Below are 26,913 nucleotides of genomic sequence, written 5' to 3'. Positions count from 1 at the left end.
AGAAAAATATAAGGCCTTTATTTTATTGTTTTTTTGGGGGTTTTTTTTAGCTTTTTATTTTGTAAATGCTGTGTGGATTATAGCGGAACATTGAAAAAATTTAATAAAATAAAAAGAAAAATAGACATTTTATCTGTTGTTTTTTTTTTTTATCAGCTTACAATTATTAAAGTGAAAGTGTTTCTTATTTTCGACGCCATTTTGAAGCAGGCATTTTGATCAGCTGTTTACTTACGGTAAGATTTCTGTCTCTCTCTCTCTTAATAACACTTTTTAGGCAATAAGAATGGGTTTATTTTTGTATACTATGTGTCTGCTGTTAAAGTTTTTCGGTAAATGTTTTTTTTTCTATATATCGAAAAGGTAGAAAGTATGAAGTAGAGGAAGAAACTTAATGTAACTTCTGTCACCCGAGGGCCTGTTTCCGAAAGGAGGTTAAGTGAAAACTCTGAGTATGTTAACTGTGAAATGAGGGAAACTCTGGCTTTTCTGTTTCAGAAAGGGAGTTATGTTAAACCCGAGAAAGCAGCTTAAATTAAGCCCGTTTCTGAAAGAGCGTTACCATAGTAACTTACTCTGTGAGACAGTTACCATAGCAACTTACTCTGTGAACCTAACCTAGTCGGGAGCAGGTTTTCTTCCGTAAACTTCGGAGTTTCTTTCGGTCTCCTCCCTTTTTTTTTTTAAAGAGAAAGCGATGTTTAAACACCTCGTTCGTTGCGCACATTTCAGTTTCGCACAGAGCAGCAAAGGGAATGAAATGTCACGTCCTTTTATAGACGATCCTGTTGACGAAGAGTCTGTATTAATTCGTAGGGAGTTACATTTACATCGGGAGAGGATTTTAAGGCCCAGAGTGGATTTTTGTCACATTTGTCACTATGCATTTTTATTTGATCGGTACCGTTTTTCTTTACAGTCAATAAGATCCGTAATCTCATCCATCCTTACATCAGCCATCACGGCTGTGCTCTTACATCCGAGCTGATGCTTCGCGTTGCCTTACGTTTCTTTGCAAACGGTAGTTTTGTGTATAACATCGGGGATGCAGAACTTATTAGTAAGGCTACTGTTTGCACAGCCGTCAGGAAAGTGTGTCTCGCTCTTACGCGCTTTCTGACCATTTTTGTGTTGTTTCCTGATAAAATAAAATACTGTTCTTCCGGTTTCACCTCTGATATTATAACAGTTGGGAATTTATTCATTCATTCATTCATCTTCTACCGCTTATCAGAACTACCTCGGGTCACGGGGAGCCTGTGCGTCATCTCAGGCGTCATCGGGCATCAAGGCAGGATACACCCTGGACGGAGTGCCAACCCATCGCAGGGCACACACACACACTCTCATTCACTCACGAAATCACACACTACGGACAATTTTCCAGAGATGCCAATCAACCTACCATGCATGTCTTTGGACCGGGGGAGGAAACCGGAGTACCCGGAGGAAACCCCCGAGGCACGGGGAGAACATACAAACTCCACACACACAAGGTGGAGGCGGGAATTGAACCCCGACCCTGGAGGTGTGAGGCGAACGTGTTAACCACTAAGCCACCGTGCCCCCCCAGTTGGGAATTTACTCTACTTATTTTACTTTATTGTCCCCAAAGTGGAAATTCCTTTCCAAAACACCGCACTTGTTCGACACACACAACATAAACATAAACAGTCATAATACACACATGTCAAGAAACATTCAGAATAACACTCTGTTGTTAAGATACTTAATGACTGCTTAATGAAGCTTCTTCTGCCCTCCTGCACCTCAGAGCCCTGTACCTGCGCCCTGAGGGCAGTAGGGTTAGATACTCATTTAGTGGATGTGTGGAATCCCGTTCTATTGAAATGGCAAAGCGTCCGATAGCTGTGTTATTGAGTTCTATAAGGTTAGGTGTTGGAAGACCTATAACTTTTGCAGCAATATTGGACACCTTTGTGAGTTTGACCATATTTTTAACAGAAAGCAGAAAGCTTTAAAAAAAAAAAAAAAAAAAAGAAAGCTCTAAAATAGTTCTTAATTACTAACTACAAATTACATCTTCAACCAGTCTAATTAGATTAATGTAATAATTACTATCTCTAGAAAGTATTGGTCTACTTACTAATTTGGTCTACTTACTTATTAATAACTTTCTAAATCCCAAATCAACCTCAACCACTTGAACAATAAAGGAGAGACAGGAAACAATATACATATTATAATTATAATAAACAATATACAATTGCACGACTTATCCCTGAATTGAACAAAGTGTGTAACTAGAAGGAGACGTTTACATTAAAAATACAGTATATCTTTTAAAGTTTTATTCTTTATAAAGTTTTTTTTAAAACACGTGTTCATATTCTCCATATGCTTGCATAAGCACTTCCACTTCTGCTGGTGAGAAATATGCAGACTTTTTTTTTTGTCTGACGCTGTTGTCATGGTGACTCATTATATCTGCTCTCCATTGATAATGGCTTTTAATAGTTGTGGTGCACTCGCTTAACTCAGAGTCAGTCAATTTAGAGTTGATAAAACTAACTCTTTTCAGCTGTTCTATAACCAAAAACTGAAGAAAAAAAAAGTTTCCCATCTCAGGGTAAATCAACTCAGAGTTCAAGTTTAAACTCAGAGTTGGTTGAACCTCCTTTCTGAAACAGGCCCCTGAACTCAACCCCATGTTGATCAGATCCAGATTTTATAACTCTAAATACATCGGAACGCATTGAACTAGATAAAATAACTTATTGTAGGCATATATTTATTATTGTGGGCATATATTTATTATTGTTGGCATATTGTACATATTATTGTAGGCATATATATATTATTGTGGGTATATTTATTATTGTTGCAATATATTTATTAATGTGGGCATATATTTTGTGGGCTATTTTTGTCTCTGTATTTATTTATTATATTTGTCTTAATAACTACTTATAATAATTAATAAAGTGTCACCTGCACCTGTGTCCTCACGACCTGCCTCTGTCTCTATTGCACTACAGAGCAAATGCCCCACATGGCTGTAACATTAAACGGTTAAAACTGCACAACTTGTTGGTTATTTTATCTGCATTATATAATCAGAAGAATACATTACAACCGATAAATTACAAAGATAAGAATGACATTTTGTTTCCTGCCTTTTTGTGTGTGTGTTTTTTTATTTTTTTGTTTGCTTGTTTTTTTAATTTTGTTTTTAATTCTATGATTTGCGCATATTATTATTATTTTTATTTTTACGTTCATGATACTTATGGTGTGAAACAGAAACATTTGGTGCAAAATTGGTGAAGTCTTAGTTGAAATGCAGAATGTGATATGTTTATTTTTTTGTGTCTGTAGAGATATTTGAGTAAATAAAACAAATAGAGTTGTTGGCATGTGTGTTGTCTAGCATACTCCAGATTATGAGTTCTGTCTCTCCACTATCCAGCTGTATCTCAATGAAGAGTGTCTGAAATGGATCCTCCTCTTACATCAACAGAGGGAGACTCCTCATCTGGACACAGGTAAGAGCCTCTGTATAAACAAATATCTGTGTGGAAATCAGCTTACACAGTCTGTGTATTGTCTGTGTACAGTGTTTTTTCAGTCCACTGATTTTGGTGATATAAATATTCTGCTAAGTTGTTGACATTGTGTGTGTATTGTTCAGTGTAACCCAGGTAAAGATGTCAGACTCCCCAGTGGTCAGCTGTTCCTCCAGTGATGATCCGGGGGCGAATCCTCTTGCATTCGAAGATGGAGAGTCCTCTTTTAAAGACAGGTAATAATGCCTGAACTCTGTGAGCTTAGCACGTTAGCAGCAGGAGAGGATTAACATTTAAAATCTCTTATTTATGAACACTCAATTTATTGATTAGGGTAAAATTGAAACATCACTCACTCACTCATTTTCTACCGCTTATCCGAACTACCTCGGGTCACGGGGAGCCTGTGCCTATCTCAGGCGTCATCGGGCATCAAGGCAGGATACACCCTGGACGGAGTGCCAACCCATCGCAGGGCACACACACACACTCATTCACTCACGCAATCACACACTACGGACAATTTTCCAGAGATGCCAATCAACCTACCATGCATGTCTTTGGACCGGGGGAGGAAACCGGAGTACCCGGAGGAAACCCCCGAGGCACGGGGAGAACATGCAAACTCCACACACACAAGGTGGAGGCGGGAATTGAACCCCCAACCCTGGAGGTGTGAGGCGGACATGCTAACCACTAAGCCACCGTGCCCCCCTTGAAACATCACATTTTATAAAAAATATATTTTGGGCATATATTAATCACTAATCTGCATGTAACCTAGATGTAAAAAGGAGATATTTTATTCAGAAAAGGTGAGAATAAAGAAAAAGAATTCAATGAATGTATAACGTCTTGGGTCAGTATATTAGCCAGTTTAAACCCCATGTGTAATACGTATGTTGATGTTAATGAACATTAATAAATAAAGTTGTTGATGTCATGTGTGCTCTGTTGTACAGTCTAACCCAGGTAAGGAGACCAGACTCACCAGTAGCCAGCTGTATCTCCAAGAATAGTGATGTGTCTATGGAGCTTCCTCTTACATTCAAAGATGGAGACCCCTCACCTGGACACAGGTAATATCTTTGCCTAAACTCTGTGTGCTGTGTGTTTTGAGTATAAACATGCGACCAGTTAAGCGTGTCAAAAATAGAATAGACTTGTCTTGGTCAAATATTCAAGTCAAGCCTTGTAATAGGTTTATAACATTGGGAGGGAAATTTAAACTGTATTTATTTAAAGACTTTAGACCTGTTGTGGTTAAAGGGGTAACAACTAATTAACAAAACAATCAAACTTGATAGAAAATAGTTGCTGACAATTGTCATTATCAGTTAGTTTGGAGTATGCTATGAAGTACATTGTGATATGCCAGACTAAAAACATTTAAGTGAAATCTCGGAGCATGTTATTACATGCAAAACAGTAAGGTTCAACAAAGTGAACCCAGTTAAACAAATACAAAAATATAATAATTGGACAATTGTTTATTGAGAGATGACCCAGAATTACATATGAAAGTGAAAGTGACGTGACATACGGCTAAGTACGGTGAACCATACTCAGAATTTGTTCTCTGCATTTAACCCATCCAAAGTGCACACACACAGCAGTGAACACACACACACACACCGTGAACACACACCCGGAGCAGTGGGCAGCCATTTATGCTGCGGTGCCCGGGGAGCGGTTGGGGGTTCGGTGCGTTGCAAAAGGGCACCTCGATCGTAGCCAGCCCAAAACTCGAACCCACAACCTTAGGGTTAGGAGTCAAACTCTCTAACCATTAGGCCACGACTTTTTTTTAGTTTCTATTTCATTAACTGAGACAGGCAGTGGAAATTGTCTTTATTTTTTATTTATTTGGGGCATTAATTTCATTCATTTCAGTGCACTCACTGTTGATACAATATTCTAATTTAAATGTTATTTGAGCTAAAAGCAATTACAATGGATACAGAATTTACACTGTTTAGAGCCATATCAGAAGACATTTAACAAAAAGAACAGAAATTTAATAAAATAGCAATGCAGTGAATGTGTTCGGCTACAGTACAGTAGCTTATATTAATCTCAATTCAATTCAATTCAAGTTTATTTGAATAGCCATTTTTAATGAGACATTGTCTCTGTATATTGTTGTTTAGTGTATCCCAGGTAAAGAGACCAGATTCACTATTACCCAGCTGTGTCTCCGTGAAGAGTGATGTGTCTATGGAGCTTCCTCTTACATTCACAGATGGAGACACCTCATTTTGTGACAGGTAATTGGGTAATTGTGACAGGTAATATTGAGTACCTGCCAGGTAATCAATTTGTTGATTAAGGTAAAAATCATATAGATCTGTAGCGAATACACACAAGAATACACTGCTCTGTAAGCATGTAACATGTATGTAATAATAGAGATATTTTAGTCAGAGGAAATGAGAAAAAAAAAGAATTTAAACTCTCAATTCAAGGTTTATTGTCATTCTTCCATATACACAGTATACAAAAGAAAGAAATGCAAAAAAAAAACAAGAAAAGAAAGAAACCAAGGTGCATATAGTGACACAACCTACAACAATAAACATAAATTTAGAGTAAACATTGCATCCATCCATCCATCTTCTACCGCTTATCCGGGGCCGGGTCGCGGGGCAGCAGTCTAAGCAGGGACACCCAGACTTCCCTCTCCCCAGACACTTCCTCCAGCTCCTCCGGGCGTATACCGAGGCGTTCCCAGGCCAGCCGAGAGACATAGTCCCTCCAGCGTGTCCTAGGTCTTACCTGGGGCCTCCTCCCGGTTGGACATGCCCGGAACACCTCCCCAGGGAGGTGACCAGGAGGCATTCGGAACAGATGCCCGAGCCACCTCAGCTGACTCCTCTCGATGTGGAGGAGCAGCAGCTCTACTCTGAGCTCCTCCCGAGTGACCGAGCTCTTCACCCTATCTCTAAGGGAGCGCCCAGCCACCCTGCGGAGGAAACTCATTTCGGCCGCCTGTATCCGGGATCTTGTCCTTTCGGTCATGACCCAAAGCTCATGACCATAGGTGAGGGTAGGAACGTAGATCGATTGGTAAATAGAGAGCTTCGCCTTGCGGCTCAGCTCTTTCTTCACCACAACAAACCTGTATATCGACCGCATCACTGCAGAAGAGACACCGATCCGCCTGTCGATCTCCCGCTCCATCCTTCCCTCACTCGTGAACAAGACCCCAAGATACTTAAACTCCTTCACTTGAGGCAGGAGCTGTCCACCAACCTGAAGGGGGCAAGCCACCCGGTAAACATTCATTCATTAATTTTTTACCGCTTATCCGAACTACCTCGGGTCACGGGCGGAGTATACATTTAAGCATCATATAGCTATGGTGTGTTAAATATGAAGTAGGTGTGAAGTATCAGGTCAAAATCTAAGTAGATGAAATGTGGATTAATGTGGTGACTGTGTGCAAATGTGTTGTTTGGATGCCTATAGGTAACATTATTATTACATTAATGTATGTATAACATGTTTAAACATCAATGACCATGTGGTGTAATGGCCATGTGTGCAGCTTATGTTCATGTTTGTTTATGTTGATGAACATGTATTAACTAAATAAAGTTCATGATGATGTGTGTGCTGATATTCACACACACTCAGCTTCCTGCTCATGTAGAGTAGCAGGTTCTCTTCCCCTTTAAAGGTCTGTAAAGAGACAGTAACCAGTCCTGTCTCTGAGTTGTTGGTGTGGACAGTGAAGGATTTAGTCTTGGTTCTGAAAGACAAGGGAACTGGTAAAAGAGCAGAAAGATGAAGTGTGCTTCTCCTAAGCTTCCTGGGCTCCATCCATCAGTCCTTGAGATTGTTGTCCAATCAGGAGCTCAAAGGGAGTGAAACCAGTGGAGACTTGATATGTCTCCAAGATCCTGAAGAGGATGTAGGGTAGGAGGAGGTCGCAGTTTTGTCCTTGCTTGTTTATCACCCATGTAGCATCTGCTTCGGTCTGCTTGACCAGTCTGTCTGTCTGGGGGTGGTAGACATATGTTCTCAGGTGTTTCACCTGTAACAGACAATAAAGATCAAACATGAGACAGGTGACAAATGGCATATCTTGGTCAGTGAGTATGTCTTTCAGGATGGCTGAAGAGTAGGATGAGCCAATGCTGGGGAGCAAGATTAGTGGTGTGGGCAGTTTGCTAGTTGGAGCGGTCTAATGGGAGCACTACCAGCATAAGGCCCATTATCTGTGTCCATGCTGGGCCAGAGGAATCTGGAGCATGTTGTGGGGCCCAAGGTAGCACCCAGTGTAGGAGTGTGGGCCAGCTGCAATAATAGCCAGGTTTTGGAGCAGGCCAAAAGTCGAGAGTCTCTGGTCCATGTCTACATTTACTCCTTCCAAATGGTGCACCTAGTTCCAGCAGGGTTTAACCAGTCATTCTCCTTTTGCTTATACTCAAAGCTCCCCTCCAGCTTTACCTTGTGAAACACAGTCTGTGCATGTGTCTCACATTTTGATTTGGCCTTAGCATCCTCTACCTCTGCATTGTCTCTCTCAAGACAAGCTAAGTAAAACTAGAGTTCAAGTAACTCTGAACTCTGGGTAGTTGCTGGTATTAGTGGTGGTGCCCCTTGGTGCTTTTCATGGCAAGGGGCTGGAGTGGGGTTGCCTTGTGGTATCAACCATGAAATCCTCCAATATTATACATTTGTGTTGTGTTTTTAGTTCTCTCTGTCCATTTAGTTCTCCATTTGTTATGTTCCTTGTCACGTGTCTGCCCCGCCTTTGTCTGCTCCTCCTGTTTCCACACACCTGTTTCCTATTGTAATTACCTGCCTATTTAACCGTGCCACGTTGCCTTGTGCAGCGCGGAATCTACTGTGTTGTCCATTGTTGTCTTCGTCTGTGTCCTGTTTAGTGTCTGTTTAGTTAATAAAACCCTGTTCCGTTTTCCTATCCTGCATTTGGGTCCCGTTTTATCCCGCGCACATGACACCAACATGTAAAATTTTGTTCTAATACATTTTTTAAATATTGAAGAAAATAACTGTAACAATTAATTTTGGGTTGTTCACAGAAACAGAAAGACTCAGAAGAATCGCATCACAGATCCATGGTAATAACCATCCTCATCCTCATAACGTGGCAGGCACATTCTGGTGTTGTGCTTCTTTCAAATAATTTCTTGCTATTTTAATTTAGATGGATATTGAAAACGTACACTGTAGTTTAAATTGTAATGAGAGTTGGTGCTTGAATTCTTACTATGTTTCTTTCCTACACCATTATATTACAGCTGTGAACCTTCATCTGATGGAACTGATCTTCGGGAGGGATGCAAATTAAATCTGCTGATGAAGTTTCAGCACGTGTATGAGGTGATAACAAACCAGGAAAAACCATCACTTCTCAAAGAGATCTACACAGAGCTCTACATCACAAAAGGAGACAGTGGAAATGTCAATAATGAACATGAGGTGAGACAAATAGAGGCAGCATCCAGGAGAGCAGCAACAGAGGAAACACCGATCAAATGCAGTGACATCTTTAAGCCCTTATCCGAAGAAAACAAACCCATCAGGAGCGTTCTGACAAAGGGAGTCGCCGGCATTGGAAAAACAGTCTCTGTGCAGAAATTTATTCTAGACTGGGCTGAAGGGAAAACAAATCAGGATGTTCATCTCATATTTCCACTTCCTTTCAGAGAGCTCAATCTAATGAAGGATCAAACACCAAGTCTGATAAAGCTTATTAATTTCTCTTTTAAGGAGATAAAAGAAACAAACATTTCCAGCCCGCACAAAGTTCTGTTTATTTTTGATGGTTTGGATGAGTGTCGTTTCCCTCTGGACTTCCAGAACACTGTGAGATTGTGTGATGTAACTGAATCAGCATCAGTGAGCGTGCTGCTGATAAACCTGATCAAAGGGAATCTGCTTCCTTCTGCTCTCATCTGGATCACCTCCAGACCTGCAGCAGCTGATCAAATCCCCTCTGAGTGGATTGATCGAGTCACAGATGTACGAGGGTTCGGTGACCGACAGAAGGAGGAATATTTCAGGAAGAGGATTAGCGATCAGAGCCTGAGCAACAGAATCGTCACACACCTGAAGTCATTAAGAAGCCTCTACATCATGTGCCACATCCCAGTCTTCTGCTGGATTTCAGCCACTGTTCTAGAGAGACTGTTTTGTGAAGCAGGGAGTGGAGAGATCCCCAAGACTCTGACTCAAATGTACACACACTTCCTCATCATTCAGACAAACATCATCAATAAAAAGTACACAGAGAGCAGAGAGACAGATAAAATAATGGTTTTGAAACTGGGTAACCTGGCTTTTAAGCAGCTAATGAAAGGCAACCTGATCTTCTATGAGGAAGACCTGATGGAGTGTGGCATCAATGTGACAGAAGCATCAGTGTATTCAGGTGTGTGTACACAGATTTTCAGAGAGGAGTTTGGGCTTCACCAGAGTCAAGTGTACTGCTTTGTTCATCTGAGCATTCAGGAGCACCTCGCAGCTCTGTATGTGCACCTGACATTCATGAATGAAAAGAGAAATGTTCTTCAGTGTTCATCAGCGTTCTTTAGTCAACAGAGTCTTTTGTCTATGATTTGGGCACTGTTTAAAGGAATCACAATCTCAGATGTTCACAAGAGTGCTGTAGATCAGGCTTTACATAGTGAAAATGGACTTCTAGACCTTTTCCTTCGTTTTCTTCTGGGTCTCTCCATGGATTCCAATCAGATCATCTTACAAACCTTATGGAGACCGCACAGAAGTAGCTCTCACAGGAACCAGGAAACAGTTCATTACATCAAGGTGAAGATCAGAGAAAATCCCTCAACAGAGAAATCCATCAATCTGTTCCACTGTCTTAATGAACTGGAAGATCATTCTCTAGTTGAGGAAATCCAACGCTACCTGCAGTCTGAAAATTTTCAGCAAACTGAACTTTCTCCTTCTCAGTGGTCAGCTGTGGTGTTTGTATTACTAGCATCAGTGCAGGAACAGGACGTGTTTGTTCTGAAAAAATACATTAACAAACACCATAAATCAGATGATGTTCTTCTGAAGCTCCTGCCTGTTGTTGCAGCATCCAGAAAAGCAAAGTAAGTAATGATGTATAAACGTACAATGTTATAAGAACTGTTGGAAGAACACTGCTAGGAAATAGTAGTTATAGTCATAAGATTAGCACTCAACAAGGCCATCGCACCCATGTGTGACTGTGGGGATTTGTGTTCATTCAGTGGTGGCTCAAGTAGTTTAGATCGGAAGATCTGTGTTCAAGCCCCAGCATCGCCAAGCTGTCACTGTTGGGCCTTTGAGCAAGGTCCTTAACCATCCCAGCTCCAGGGATGCTGCTGCCCTATGCTTTTACCCTAAACTCCAAGAAGAAAGAATGTCAGAAAGTGTTTCTCTGTGATCATCCCAATGTTGTTCAGTTGGGTTGAGGTCAGGGCTCTGAGAGTTTTTCCACACCAAACTTATCGTCTTTATGGAACTGCTTTGTGCATTGGTCATAGTCATGCTGGAACAGGTTTGGGCCTCTTACTGAGCCTCTTACTGACGAACATAAAGAAAATTGACTGTAATATTACATAATCCATTATTTTTATTTATTTTATATTTGTACTGAAGACAACAGCTTTTCCTCTGACCGTTACAAAGCACTGACAATGAAAGCTCCTTCAAGATATTTTAATCGTCTCCTTTCAGAACATTTCAGCAGCTGTCCACGTTTTAGTATCAGTTTGCGTGTAGTGTAGGCCATACAAATCTAAAAATAATGATGCTGTAAACAAGAGAACAGTAGAATGAGTCAGAGCTGGTCCAATAGAACATTATGGCTGTTATACATTATAGCATTACGGCAGTCCACTAATTTGATTGAATGGGCAAGATTTATTTTTTTTGTTTGTTTTAATATTTATTACTCCAATTGTCCATGTTCACAACGTATCATTCCATTTTTGTTGGAATGGATTCCGCTGACCATCTACATTCAGTAAACACACATGACACTAATAAATACTAATAAATAAATCACTTTTTCATGTTATATAGATAACATATTTTATATTGTACACTGTTATTGCATCAAGTATTTTGTTTTTTTTCATGTAGGTTTAATAATTGTGACCTTACTGAGAAAAGTTATGCAGCTTTGGCATCAGTGCTCAACTCTGCATACTCCAATCTGAGAGAACTGGATCTGTCTGAGAATAGCCTCAAAGTCACAGGAGTGAAGAGTCTCTCCACTGTACTGGAGAAATCTTACTGTAAACTGAAGACACTGAGGTAAAAATAATCTAAGAGTCACATGACCTGCTCCTAAGATGTTTTTTTTTTTGGTAGTACTATGCTGAATGTCAGAGACCAGAGTTCACGTCTGCACCATCTCTACCCTCCCATCTGAAAGCAAGTTGTTGTATTAAGTACAGAGAACAAAGCACTTTATCACTGGGAACTATTAAATATATTCACAGTGTAAAAATCTCAAAATGGTCCTCAAAATATGACTGATCCTGACTGGGTGGTCTATCTGAAGACAGCAATATGTGCACACACACACACACACACACACACGCACATACTGCTCTCATATAAGTCATATCTAAGATTTATTTCCTAGTATTTAAATTGTACCTTTAGTCTTTAATGAAAAAGATTCTTCTGAACTGATTTGTGTGTCCTGAACTGAGAGAATGAAGAGTGTCATTGTCTGTCTGCAGGTTGTGTAATTGTGAAATCTCAGATGAAGGCTGTGCTGCTCTGACTTCAGCTCTGAGCTCAAACCCCTCACACCTGAGAAAACTAGATCTGTCCTGGAATAATATCAAAAACTCAGGAGTGAAGAGTCTCTCCGCTGTATTGGAGAATCCTCTTTGTAAACTGGAGACACTGAGGTAAGATCATCTCTCTGAGAGTCACATGACCTGATCCTTAGTAAGACACATTCTGTAATAGTGAGACTGAAACAGAGGTTTTAGTTTTAGCATCAAATATCCTGAGGAGGAAAATCCTTTTCATTTAGTTTCATTTACATTTATGGAAGACACTGTTATACAGAGCATTTTCATTTATAATTTTTTACAAATGAGCAAATGAGATTCGAGCCCAGCAATGGCAGCTTGGTTGAACTGGGAGTCCACCAAGAAATTCACAATCTTCCAATCATTAGTCCAACACTTTAACAAACAAGCAACCCCTTCCCATTAATACAGATGTAATCACTCTCACTCACTCTCACTCATTTTCTACCGCTTATCCGAGCTAGCTCAGGTCACGGGGAGCCTGTGCCTATCTCAGGCGTCATCGGGCATCAAGGCAGGATACACCCTGGACGGAGTGCCAACCCATCGCAGGGCACACACACAATCTCATTCACTCACGCAATCACACACTACGGACAATTTTCCAGAGATGCCAATCAACCTACCATGCATGTCTTTGGACCGGGGGAGGAAACCGGAGTACCCGGAGGAAACCCCCGAGGCACGGGGAGAACATGCAAACTCCACACACACAAGGCGGAGGCGGGAATCGAACCCCCAACCTTGGAGGTGTGAGACGAACGTGCTAACCACTAAGCCACCGTGCCCCCCCCCGATGTAATCATAATAGTTATAAAAGTAAGTAGAGCAGGACTGCTTTTCCCTTTTGTTGCAATATAAAAATCATCATGAAATGGTTTGAACAAATCTGATTTGTTGATCACTTTCACATAGTATATACAAATAATAATATTGAATTCAATATTTCTTTCTATCAGTGTACATTATATAATTTATTACAATTTCATTTTTAGTTCTTTGAAATGTCAAACATGATTCAAGTCAACACGAAGTTTTTATTGTCATTTCAACCATACTGTATATAGTTGACACAGTACACACTACAGTGAAATGAGATGTTTCTCCGGGACCCACGGTGCTACATAGAACAAAGACAGAGCTACATAGAACAAAACAGAGCTAAGGACTTAAATAAGTTAGTCCTAGCCACATAAAGTGCATCTGTGTAACCTGGTGCAAACAGTGCAAGACAAAAAAACAGTGCAAACAAACAATACAAAACACTACAAGACGATACACAAAAGCAGTGCTGACCAGAGTACATACTGTATATTCTACATTACATGTGCAAAAATACTGGAATGAACACTTAATATAATAGCTAAGTTATATGAGGTATTGTAATGAATTGTGCAAAACAGCAACTGACTGAAATCGATTCACAGTAATACAAAGTTTTTTGTAGATCATTTTTTGTTTGTCTTGAACTGAGAGAGTGAAGTGTGTGTCATTGTCTTTCTGCAGATTGCAATGTTGTGATGTCTCAGATGAAGGCTGTGCTGCTCTGACTTCAGCTCTGAGATCAAACCCTTCACACCTGAGAGAACTAGATCTGTCAAAGAATGACCTCAGAGACTCAGGAGGGAAATGTCTTTCCGCTATACTTGAGAATCCTCATTGTAATCTGGAGACACTGAAGTAAGATAATCTTTCTGAGAGTCACATGACCTGATCCTTAGTAACACACATTCTCTAATAGTGAGACTGAATTAGGGGTTTTAGGATCAGCATCAAATATCCTATGGAAATCATTTCATTTGGTCTGATTAAAGTATTTATGTATTCAGTGAGACCATATAAGTTAGTAAGAACAAGGATGTATAATCAAATGTAAAAATTAAATGGAGTCATGAATGAAGATAAATAGTGATCGATGAAAAAATGGGGCTCAGCCTCACTTGCCCGTGTGAATGAAGCACCATTCGCATTGACTCTTTTGATGAAAAAGTTTTTGCTGAACTGATCTGTGTGTCATTGTCTCTCTGCAGTTTGTTTAATTGTGAAATCTTAGATGAAGGCTGTGCTGCTCTGACTACAGCTCTGAGATCAAACCCCTCACACCTGAGAGAACTAGATCTGTCCTGGAATATCTGTACATACTCCACAGTGAAGAGTTTCTCTGCTGTTCTGGAGAATCCTCAATGTAAAATGGAGTCACTGAGGTAAGATCATCTCCCTGAGAGTCACATACATTAATCTAAAACAAAACCATTTAACTTTCCACCCTAAACCCTATAGACCATATGAAAAATATAAACAAATAACAAACGCTTTGCAATGCTACTGTGCATGTGTGGTCCTGAAGCATTTCCCATGGCGCCATACATTATAAATCAAGCAAATACTTTTTATGTTTGGTTCAAACTTAGCAGTTAAGGTGTTTGCAAAAACACAAAATAAATAATTGGAATTACCAGACACAATAAATAAGACTTTAAGGCAACAACTTTCAAGGACCAAAGACACCACTTCCGTAAACTCACGAATAGTCGTTATAATGGTCTATTCAGTATGTTCTTATTTTTAATTCCATGTTAGTTGAAAGTCCACACTCAGAACACCTTTACAAGTCCATGCAACAACATTTTATGTTTGATGTCCCCTTACTAGAAACATCTCAGTCTTTCAGTCCTAGTAGGACTAGTCATGTAGCTGCTATTATCGTGATTACATTTAAAACTTCTATAGAGGGTTTCATCTCAGTTATTAACAAACATAAAAACCTGAACAATAAAAGACACGACATGTTTCACTGCTGTCAAGTGAAACGTTAAGTATTGTCAAATGGAATCATTCTAATGGATCTGGCAAACATGCACACACAATAAATATAATTTGCTTTTTAGTGATTATTCTCATGTAATTCATAAGTAAGGTTTTGTATTTCATAGTGATCAGAGACTGAAGTGATTTCTCTCGAACTAATCTGTGTGTCCTGAACTGAGAGAGTGAAGAGTGTGTCATTGTCTCTCTGCAGCATGCGTGGTTGTGGTGTCTCAGATGAAGGCTGTGCTGCTCTGATGTCAGCTCTGAGCTCAAACCCCTCACACCTGAGAGAACTGGATCTGACCTGGAATAAAATCAGAGGCCTAGGAGTGAAGAGTATCTCTGCTGTACTTGAGAATCCTCATTGTAATCTGGAGACACTGAGGTAAGATCATCTCTCTGAGAGTCACATGACCTGCTCCTCAGTAACACACATTCTCTAATAGTGGTTTTAGATTCAACATCAAATATCCAATATGCAAATAGTTTCAAGTCTTCAATCTTGGTGTTTTCCTGATCTGATCACAGTATTTGTTTTCAGTGTGTGTAGAAATATAAGTTCTGTCAGGACCACTTAGTCAAAAAAGAATTTATTAGATGATATGCATACAGTTGGTGTTGGCGGTATGGTTCTGTTCTGGGCAAGAATCCACACGCCCGTCCGTGCGCATGTGTGGACAGAGCGGGGAGAGCAGCAACTAGAAAATAGAATAGACCCCCCGTATAACGGAACCACTAATCATGCATAGTATTAGACAAGCTTGCTTGCGCGTTTTTGGAAAGTAATAGATGAATGAATGGATAAATAAATAAATAAATAAATAGAGAGAGAGGGAGAGAGAGAGAAAAAAAATATGTGGGATTTATGACAAACTGGTACAACGAACAAGGGTTCCGGCATGGTGGAGTCGGGGTTGGAGGAGGGAGTTTAGATCGCAGTAGCAGCGAAGCGCTAGAGCGGCTCTCACTCACTCGCTCATTTTCTACCGCTTATCCGAACTACCTCGGGTCACGGGGAGCCTGTGGCTATCTCAGGCGTCATCGGGCATCAAGGCAGGATACACCCTGGACGTAGTGCCAACCCATCGCAGGGCACACACACACTCTCATTCACTCACACACACACACTACGGACAATTTTCCAGAGATGCCAGTCAACCTACCATGCATTTCTTTGGACCGGGGGAGGAAACCGGAGTACCCGGAGGAAACCCCCGAGGCACGGGGAGAACATGCAAACTCCACACACACAAGGCGGAGGTGGGAATCGAACCCCCAACCCTGGAGGTGTGAGGCGAACGTGCTAACAACTAAGCCACCGTGCCCCCCTAGAGCGGCTCTGTGAGTGGGAATTTAAATGGTCGGGTAATATGGATGTCGTGGATTGGTGCGCATTGGGGACAGCTGATTAACAGCTGATGCACGCTTGACGTGGCCTGCCAGAACTAACGCAATGCTTGATTGGATCAAAGCTTTACAGCACAAACATCATTGTGTAATAGCAGATTGAGCATTACATGATACCATTAAATAACAATCTATAGTTTTAATCAGTTGCTTTTGAAAAACACTGGAGAGGATGGTTAATACTTGCCTGGCTTGATGCAAGAATCTGAATATAAGTGATGCTCATTTTTTACCTTTCCTGAAACCAGTGAACCTTCCTTGGACGGATAAGGTTGACTTTACAATGAGCAGTCAAACTGACCATCCAACAACTGTGAAGAATTGAATCAAATTGTCCATCCATCCATCTTCTACCGCTTATCCGGGGCCGGGTCGCGGGGCAGCAGTCTAAGCAGGGACGCCCAGACTTCCCTCTCCCCAGACACTTCCTCCAGCTCTTCCGGGGGAATACTGAGGCCGAGCTCCTCACCCTATCTCTAAGGGAGCGCCCTGCCACCCTGCGGAGGAAACTCATTTTGGCCGCCTGTATCCAGGATCTTGTTCTTTCGGTCATGACCCAAAGCTCATGACCATAGGTGAGGGTAGGAACGTAGATCGATTGGTAAATAGAGAGCTTCGCCTTGCGGCTCAGCTCTTTCTTCACCACAACAAACCTGTATATCGACCGCATCACTGCAGAAGATACACCGATCCGCCTGTCGATCTTCCGTGCCATCCTTCCCTCACTCGTGAACAAGACCCCAAGATACTTAAACTCCTCCACTTGAGGCAGGAGCTCTCCACCAACCTGAAGGGGGCAATCCACCCTTTTCCGGCTGAGAACCATGGCCTCGGACTTGGAGGTGCTGATTCTCATCCCTGCCGCTTCACACTCGGCTGCAAACCGTCTGAAGTGGAGGTCCTGATTTGAGGAAGCCAACAGGACAACAACATCTGCAAAAAGCAGAGACGAAATCCTGTGGTGCCCAAACCGGACTCCCTCCGGCCCCCGACTGCGCCTAGAAATCCTGTCCATATAAATAATGAACAGGACTGGTGACAAAGGGCAGCCCTGCCGGAGTCCAACATGCACTGGGAACAAGTCTGACTTACTGCCGGCAATGCGAACCAAACTCCTGCTCCGGTCATATAGGGACCGGACAGCCCTTAGCAGAGGGCCCTGGACCCCATACTCCCAGAGCACCCCCCACAGGTCACCACGAGGGACACAGTGGAACGCCTTCTCCAGATCCACAAAGCACATGTGGACTGGTTGGGAAAACTCCCATGAACCCTCCAGCAACCTGGTGAGGGTATAGAGATGGTCCAGTGTTCCACGACTGGGACGAAACCCGCATTGTTCCTCCCAAATCCGAGGTTCGACTATCGGCCGAATTCTCCTCTCCAGTACCCTGGCATAGACTTTTCCAGGGAGGCTGAGGAGTGTGATCCCCTATAGTTGGAACACACCCTCCGGTCCCCCTTCTTAAACAGAGGGACCAACACCCCAATCTGCCTGTCCAGAGGCCTGTCCCCAACCGCCACGCGATGTTGCAGAGGCGTGTCAACCAAGACAGCCCCACAACATCCAGAGACTTGAGGTACTCAATGCGGATATCATCCACCCCCAGTGCCTTGCCACTGAGGAGCTTCTCAACTACCTTAGTGACCTCAGCTTGGGGGATCGATGAGTCCACAACTGAGCCCTTGGCCTCTGCTTCCCCAGTGGAAGACATGTCGGTGGGGTTGAGGAGAACCTCGAAGTACTCCTTCCACCGTCCGAGGATGTCCCCAGTCGAAGTCAGCAGATTCCCACTCCCACTGTAAATAGTGTGAGCAGGGCACTGCTTCCCCCGCCTGAGGCGCCGGACGGTTTGCCAGAATTTCTTCGAGGCCGACCGATAGTCCTTCTCTATGGCCTCACCGAACTCCTCCCAGACCCGAGTTTTTGCCTCCACAACCACCTGGGCTGAAGCTCGCTTGGCCCTCCGGTACCTATCAGCTGCCTCCGGAGTCCCCCGAGCCAACCAGGCTCGATAGAACTCCTTCTTCAGCTTGACAGCATCCTTTACTTCCGGGGTCCACCACCGGGTTCGGGGAGTGTCTCCAACCTCCCTCGGGATCTGGTTGAAGCTCTGCCGGAGGTGGGAGTTGAAGATCTCTCTGACCGGAGACTCGGGGTCTGCCAAGTCTGTCCAACTTCCTCCCCCGCCATCCAACTCACCACCAGGTGGTGATCAGTTGACAGCTCTGCCCCTCTCTTCACCCGAGTGTCCAAGACATACTGACGGAGGTCAGATGAAACAACCAAAAAGTCGATCATCGACCTCTGACCTATGGAGTCCTGGTGCCATGTGTACTGATGGACAACCTTATGCTTGAACATGGTGCATGCGAGCCCCAACCCCGGGACCTTGCTTTGTTTTTCCTCATAAGGGGTTTTGTATCAAATTGTCATTGCATGAATCAAAGAATTTTCATATTACTTTTTGCTGGACACTTAAATCTCTAGTAATGAGCAAGCAGACACTATTGCACTGTTTCTACAGAACCATCAAAATCCTCTGTACCATTCACTGATCTGAGACTAATATTAAAAGCATACACCAAAAAAGCATGTCAATCAGAACGGTTACAAGGCAGGACCTAACAGTCTTCAGCAGGCTCTGGGAAGCAAAAAGAGACATGTGTCACGTTAACCACCAACTTAATTTTCTTACCTCCCTGTGTGTTCTGTCAACGATAATACTCTTCCTGCTTTTCAATGAGGGTGTGGAGTGTTTGGCTACCAGCTTGGACTGCTTCTGCTGCCATGTCTTGCAGCCATGTGCTCCACTACTTTCCACAACAGGGTGGTAGAAGTTGTGTGAGGAGTATGTTCAGGCTGTATGTCAGCGCTGATGTGAGCTTACAGTACACTCCTTTTAAATAGTTGTTGGGATCAAGTAATTTACGCACAATACCAGAGTGGACACTCAAATCTCTCACACACATTTCACCAACATGCTCATCTTATGAAAATCGACTGTTAATTGTCGATTAATTAAACATATTTTGCTGGTCTGTTATACTTTGATCCCTTTGAAGAACTTGTGTTACTTTGTTGATACATATAAAAAGGTTTTTAACCAGTAAATTCAAGTTTAGTCTGAAGGTTTTTAAAAAAAATATTTTGACTTTTTGACTTTTGAATAATTAAACCCCGTTCTCGCAATGAACAGAGCCATAGAAGCAGGCATGGTGTTAAGAAAGGCAAGAACAAAAGTTGCATATAAATTGTACATTCATCAATGTACAGCTCATTTGTATGTACACACAATGTTCTACAAGTCACATAACTTTTAGAAAATGCTGCAAAATGTTGGAATCTTAAATAAGTCATTTAAACTTCATAGTACAGAATATCCCAGATATAAACGTGTATTAATCCATGCAAATTATATAAACCGAGAAAGTGAAGTGTGTCATTATCTCTCTGCAGGTTGTGTGATTGTGGTGTCTCTGATGAAGACTGTGCTGCTCTGACATCAGCTCTGAGCTCAAACCCCTCACACCTGAGAGAACTGGATCTATCCTGGAATAAATTCGGCGACTCAGGAGTGAAGCAGCTCTCTGTTTTACTGAAGAATCCTCACTGTAAACTGGAGACACTGAGGTAAGTTCATCTCTCTGAGAGTCACATGACCTGATCCCCAGTAAGACAACATTGCTACATCATTTTGATTGTACATGACTCAAAGCAAATTTCTTTATGTGAGCCCGGTTTTTTTGGGAAAGAGAAAGTGAGACTTGGACTTTATGATGCCTTTAATGCATCTGTCTGGCATTCATGTAGTTGTTTGTTTATATATTTATAAACCCTATTCAACCCCTCCACCCTGAATCCTATGCATTCTGTCCTCTTTCAAGTCCATTTAAGTAGAAAGTCTGGAAATCAACATCAGATATCGTCGCTGTCGGGCGGAATCCTCGTATCTCCAAAACTGTTATTTTTCAGGAAATTAAAAAAATGCCGTACCTTATCTGCAGTGCACAGGGTTTAGTCCGCGTTGCAGTGGATTGTCTTGCGCTAAATTCCTGTCCTCAGACGAGCACCAGAACTAGCGGGGGTCAAGATTTTTTTTCCTTGAGCCCAGTGTTTTGATGACATTTACCTCAGAAGACGTGTTGATTCGTTGTGACTCTTCTTGAGGAGAAATATGCTGCGAAGCTCTCCCACGGAGTGAGGAAGAGGTGGACAGTTGAAGTGTCCAATGGAGTTATGAGATTTGCGCTCAAGCTATTTTCAAGACTTTAGATTGGTTAATAACTTGTAAAAATAACAGACCCACGTGGGGACTGACCAATAGCATCGATATGTGAAAAAATATGAAATTGACCAAATTTGGACATACGAGGTTTCCGCCCGACAGCGACAATATCCAACTTGGAGTAGGTTGAGTTTATAGATACACTGATGAAAACGGTTTAATTATATTGAGAGTTTATCTTGGTTATTACCAAGCCTAAAAATCTGAATATGGAAAGATGCAACATGTTTCACTGCTGGGTTTTTACAGTCAAGTGGAAGCATCATCATGGCGCTGGAACACGCTGTGGCTCGTCATTAATCATTCTTTTAGTAAAGTTGTATGTAAATGTTTATGTGAGCCAAAGTAAACTAAACCTTTCAGACAAAAAAGCTGTTTGTCTTCGTACTTACGTATGTGTTTATTTTGATCACCCGTAATGTTTGAAGTGCGTTCCTGACACAGCTCATTGGCATGTGGTGACACCCACACACACTTCAATAAGTTTCTCTGATAAGATATAAGAGCATCTGATAAATGCTGTAAATGTAATAAAAAATATAAATGTAATAAAAAATTTACACTCCACAGTATATACCACATCTAAAAGTGCAGTAATCCATGCAAATATTATAAACTGAGAGAGTGAAGAGTGTGCCATTGTCTCTTTACAGGTTGTGGTATTGTGATATCAAGGGTGACGGCTGTGCTGCTCTGGCTTCAGCTCTGAGATCAAACCCCTCACACCTGAGAAAACTTGATTTGACTAAGAATAACATCGGAGACTCAGGAGTGAAGAGTCTCTCTGCTGTACTGGAGAATCCTCATTGTAACCTGGAGACACTTAAGTAAGATTATCTCACTGAGAGTCGCATGACCTGCTCCTCAGTAAGACACGTTCTCTAATAGTGAGACTGAAGCAGAGGTTTTAGGTTCAGCCTCAAATATCCTGAGGAGGAAAATCATTTCATTTCAGTTCACAGTATCACAGTATTTATGTATTCATTGTGTGATACACATAGAAATATAAACAGATCAAGGCTGAGCTTCCTAAAATCATCACAGCACAAAGATCATTGTTTACTGGTAGAGTGAGCATCACTTTGAAAACACTCTCTCCCACATACAGTTATTTTATCTTTAAAATGCTTTTAAGAAACTCAGCTATGCTTGTTCTTGTAAGTTTGACTGAATTACACATACAATAAATATGATTTGTTATTTATTGATTATTCTCATATAATTTAAAATAAATATTCTGCATTTCATATTTATTAAAACGGCAGTGATTCTGCTGAACTGACCCTGAACTGAGATGGTGAAGAGTATGTCATTGTCTCTTTACAGGTTGTGCGAGTGTGATATCTCAGATGAAAGCTGTGCTGTTCTGACTTCAGCTCTAAAATCAAATCCCTCTCACCTGAGAGAACTGGATCTATCTTGGAGTAAAATCAAAGACTCAGGAGCAAAGATTCTTTGTGCTGTACTGGAGAATCCTCACAGTAAACTAGAGAAACTGAGGTAAGATCATCTCTCTGAGAATCAAATGACATGCGCCTCACACATTTGTTCAAACATACACAGACAATCAATCACAGCTCAGTGTGCTCAGCTCTCACTCTCTTGCTGCACTTTCCCCCAGTCCTTTAAATCTCCCTCAGGCATCCTTCAGCAAACACATTATTAGCAAGATTAACCACAGGTATGTGATCCTTATTGGTTGTTTCCCCAGACTCCAGGCTCCATTTACATCCCGGTGTTCAGCTACACCCATACTTCCACATACCCCTCACCGCCAAACTTAGGCTGCGGATCTCCATTAATGGGAGAGAACATTCGCCACTGCCATCCGTGCCCCTGGCCTGTAAAATATTTCGAAGGCTGCTTAGCTAGATACCATCAAGTAACCAAATTAGCAACATTCATGCAGTGAAATCAGTGAAACAGGTGTCTGTCTGTCCTAGCAGATACTACCAGGGGTGAGCCAGCTTTATGACCAAGCACTCCTTTTTGAATTGTGCTGTACATTGACTCTCTCACCAAGAGTTTTGTACAGCATGAGGTGCTCAACTATTGTACAGCATGAGGTGCTCCTGTCCTCTACCACCTGGGACAACACAGCTCCCAGCCCTCTGTCTAAAGCATTGGTCTGAAATATGACATCTGAATAGTTAGGCATAAACCTATGATAGTTGACATCCAGCACTAGGAACTGCTTCACGTCCTTGTTGGTCGTGGGTCTTGGACAGTTTGCAGACACTACAGTTTTATTAGGTTTGATCTGCAACTGTCCATGGCTCAAGTGGAAGCCCAGATACTATAATTCTGCCTGTTGAGTTAACAATTCTTTGGATTAACTTTGATTCCCTCCTGTCTCAGTGAGGAAATTCATGACACTGCATGTGGGCGGAGGATTTTGTCTATGTGCCGATGAAATGTTGGGCACCAAGACCACCGGGTTAGAGGAATCACAACTTTTTTCTTGAGTCCTGCTAAACCACCCCAGGGGCATCTCATTGTGGTGCTCTATGAGGTTTCTCCACAAAAAGAGGTGGTCTCCACGAATGGACTGAAGTGTATGAATATAATGATTTTAATTTTAGCTTCGGTCCTAGCTCCTCTCCCTTGGGAACACCACGGTAACCTCCTCCCTCTATGGGTTGACAAGGTTGAGGTGATAAATTCGCCTCTCTAAATTTACTTAATCCAATAGTCGACAACATTGTGAGTTTGACGTAGGCAGTAAAATGAGTATATTATCATTTGTCATTTGGTCAAAAGCATGTTGGAGCATCTCGCAACACGACTGCTCTAGGTAGAACCCCGAGAGGGATTTCCTGGAGAGAGGGGTGGGCAGAGCCCTCTTCTCCCTCTTAGCTCCCTTGAGGCAGTGCTGATGTTGCTAGCTCCAGCAATGCCTTCGTAGCCAATGATGAGCACATCCCACAGTGCAACTCTGTCCCTCACTTGCAGGACCCATCTGCACATATTTTCCATAACAACACAGAAAATGATGGACAATTTGTCCCCAGGATTAGCAGGTGGGTGACTAAGCGCTGTCTCCACACTATGCTTTTGTCCCCAAAACTGCACTATAATGGCCATTAAGGGATATTTGTGAACATACCTGCGCACATGCCTGACCCTCACATTATATTACATGCTGGTCCCAGTGCCTTGTTTTGAGTCAGACTTTGATGGATTGAGGTCTGCTGACATCCTGAATCCACCAGCACATGATATATGCCCTCTTGAACACTTACCAGAATTCAGTATGTCCCTGATCGATTGGAGGCAGCCTGTGTTACATTGGTGTTCCGAACCAGGGCCCAGAACTCCTCCAGAAGGCACTGGTCCTGGAAGCTGCTTCCTTGCAGCAACCTCACTTCTACCTCAGAGTGACCCAGTTCATGCACCTGTTGGAAAAAAGACACTGACACTGGTGGGGACAGGATGGGGTGGGGACGGGGGGTTGTCGGTTCTTGTGGTCTCCCTGCCTGAGGTCCCTGTATTAGTGTAAACAACTCGACTTTTTATATCTGATGTCTCCACACTTTTTGTAGCTGCTATAATCATGATTACTATTAAAACTTGTATGGAGGGTTTTAGCTCAACAAACATAAAATCCTGTACATTGAAAGTTTTTACAGTCAAATGAACTCATCATAGAGCTGACACACATACCAATTTGTACACAGAAAAATTATTTATTTAATGCTTTCATAAAATTCATAAATACAGTATGAATCTGTATTTCAGTGTAACTAAAGACTGCAATGATTCTTTGATGAAAATGTTCACGTTGAACTAACCTGTGTCCTGAAATTTATTGAAGTGTATGTCCTTGTCTCTCTGCAGGTTGTGGTATTGCGATATCTCAGAGGAAGGCTCTGCTGCTCTGAAATTAAACCCGTTATACCAGAGAAAATTGGATCTGCCTTGCAAACTTGCAGATCTGTAGACTTGCAAATGCTAAATAACTAAATAAATAATAAAAGAATTTAAAAGAATCTAAACATCATGGCAAAACTTAATTTAGTTTTTAAAGCCTACTCTACAGTCTATGACTTCCACCATCCTACCATTCTCATCAACTAAAACTCTAAAATAAGCTGCGATTTATTCAACATGCTTGCTACTCAGCATTATCTTTACTGTTTTGTTTTGTGTTTGTAACATTCTGAAGATAATCAATTGCTGCAACTGACTTTTGTTATAAATATTTATCAGCTTTAGTGGTAAATATGAGAATGGAGAGTTAACTGGAGTTGTCAAATCTAAAATTTGAAAACGTTTATCTGGTTTTCTGAGTCTGGGTTTACAGGAGTAGAACCTGGTTTGTTACTCATCCGAAATTTTGATCATACAGATAGGATTTTCTGCTCACCATAGTTAAAAATAATTAGTTGAGTTACTTTATTCAATATATTCTTTTGATCTATTTAATCAACAAGGCATTTCCGCCCAGTGTTTTCTTTTTCTGTTTTAGCCTTTGCATCATTTTATTCATTAACTGAAGCGCTTGACCAGTATCTGCATGATGTTATGTACTCAGGTTCTGCCACATGATTGGCTGATTATAAGCAGCTATTCCTAATAAAAAAGGCAGTGGTAGCTCAATTGGTTAATGCTCTGTGTTTTTGAATGGAAGGTCAGGCCCAGCACTGCCACTTGTTCTGCCTTTGAGTAAGACACTTAACCCTCCATGCTACAGGGGGCTATATTATAGCTAACTAAAAGCTGGTAAATGTGGAAAAAAAAGATTTTTACCTTTTCTGTAATATAGATGTGCCAAAAATAAAGACTTTTTGTAAACTGTATGTAATTTCCTCAAGTTTCTTTTTAAATACGCACTGTAACAAAGTAGAAAATATTAATAATACTTTGCTCTACCTTTTTAACAAAAATGACAAAACGTCTTGCCGTGCACAGGCACACTTATTTTCATAAACATGTCAGACACATTATCAGTTAAAATCTATTTGTATAGCACATTTAACAATGACATAAAGTATGCTTGTATTAAGTATGCTTGTGTTTAATATTAAGTATGCTTGTGATCATATAATGGTTCAGGACAATTTACAATTTGTAAAAAAAAAAATGCAGTAAGAGACTCCAGAAAGAAAGACTACATGCTATGACAGCATACCTAAATAGGGAGAACCAGAAGGTGACACTAAAGGGCTTCCTGGGACATAAAGCCCCTCGACCATCAACAAACCAGAGTGAAAGCATGAGAGCGGTAAGCCAGTATCCAGACATCCCAGTTCACCAAACACTCTATGCCCATGAACCCTCCAGATCTGCTCCTTTATATAAGAAAAACCATTCATGAAAGGCTTGACTATTCAAATGCATTTTCAACCTGGACATAAACAGTAAAACTGTGTCTGAGTCCCGAACACTAATTGGAAGACTGTACCCTATATCCTGATATTCCAGATATCCTTTGTGTATAATTGATGAATTGTAAATGGCAATAAACACTCTGTATATGTGTGTATTGCACTGTTGATGAGGTGAAGAAAATACTTTGTGAATGTCAGGATGTTACTACCCCATTAATATACTGTACGTAGGTGAGTATTTGAAGGCAGGTGGTCAAAATGTATAATGCACTTGAGCCACTAGATGGGAGACCTCATCCTAACACCCTGATGCTGCTACAAAGTGAACATTCAAGTAAAACCTCGGATGACATGGCTAATCAACTGTTGGCATAAATAGAAAATGTATGCACTGCATAACGCTGATGAATTAAGCCAGCAGATCGTGTCTAAACTTGCACACAAAGTTTATGGTGTTGACAGGGGCCCTTCCACTTCAACCCCTGCTCCGAATGAAAAATGTTATAATACAATGCCAGTAGTAATGCCGACTGTAGTTGCAAATTCTGCATCAAAAGTGTTTTTTGTGATTTGAGCTAATTCACCTTCTGTGGAGAGGAACATAAGGAATGAAACACCTGTCTATTTGACTATACCACAGGAGGTGCATCACGTAGTGGTGGAACACACTTCCCTCTGCTCTTAATGTAGAACTCATGGTAAGTTCAATTGTGCCACTACAAGCCTATGTTCTAGAGCTAGGAAATTTTTATGGCAG

General features: G+C 41.5%; 2 protein-coding genes across 2 annotated transcripts in view; one reads left to right on the top strand and one right to left on the bottom strand.

Annotated features, from left to right (window-relative positions):
• LOC132864072 (zinc finger protein 354C-like) overlaps positions 1–26,913 on the bottom strand; it is a 232,810-nt gene that overhangs the window by 144,910 nt on the left and 60,987 nt on the right. The gene's annotated exons all lie outside the window — the stretch shown is intronic.
• On the top strand, positions 196–25,625 carry LOC132864061 (NACHT, LRR and PYD domains-containing protein 12-like). The gene is made up of 16 exons (XM_060897284.1): positions 196–236; positions 3,431–3,506; positions 3,653–3,763; positions 4,490–4,606; positions 5,678–5,794; positions 8,579–8,617; positions 8,798–10,615; positions 11,634–11,807; positions 12,242–12,415; positions 13,829–14,002; positions 14,353–14,526; positions 15,342–15,515; positions 19,998–20,171; positions 21,480–21,653; positions 22,153–22,326; positions 24,664–25,625. Exons 2-16 carry the CDS (start codon positions 3,457–3,459, stop codon positions 24,764–24,766), a joined length of 3,747 nt encoding a protein of 1,248 aa, XP_060753267.1. The 5' UTR covers positions 196–236; positions 3,431–3,456; the 3' UTR covers positions 24,767–25,625.

The sequence above is a fragment of the Tachysurus vachellii genome, chromosome 21 (genome assembly GCF_030014155.1).
Source record: "Tachysurus vachellii isolate PV-2020 chromosome 21, HZAU_Pvac_v1, whole genome shotgun sequence".
NCBI lineage: Eukaryota > Metazoa > Chordata > Actinopteri > Siluriformes > Bagridae > Tachysurus > Tachysurus vachellii.
The sequence above is the reverse complement of the archived record's forward strand: the minus strand, read 5'-3'. Positions and strand labels throughout refer to the sequence as shown.

Coding starts and splice junctions, on each gene's coding strand:
- LOC132864061 (XM_060897284.1), top strand. CDS start 3,457: ATGGATCCTCCTCTTACATCAACAGAGGGAGACTCCTCATCTGGACAC. Junction 3,764..4,489: donor GAGTCCTCTTTTAAAGACAG/GTAATAATGCCT, acceptor TCTGTTGTACAG/TCTAACCCAGGTAAGGAGAC. Junction 14,003..14,352: donor TGTAATCTGGAGACACTGAA/GTAAGATAATCT, acceptor GTCTCTCTGCAG/TTTGTTTAATTGTGAAATCT.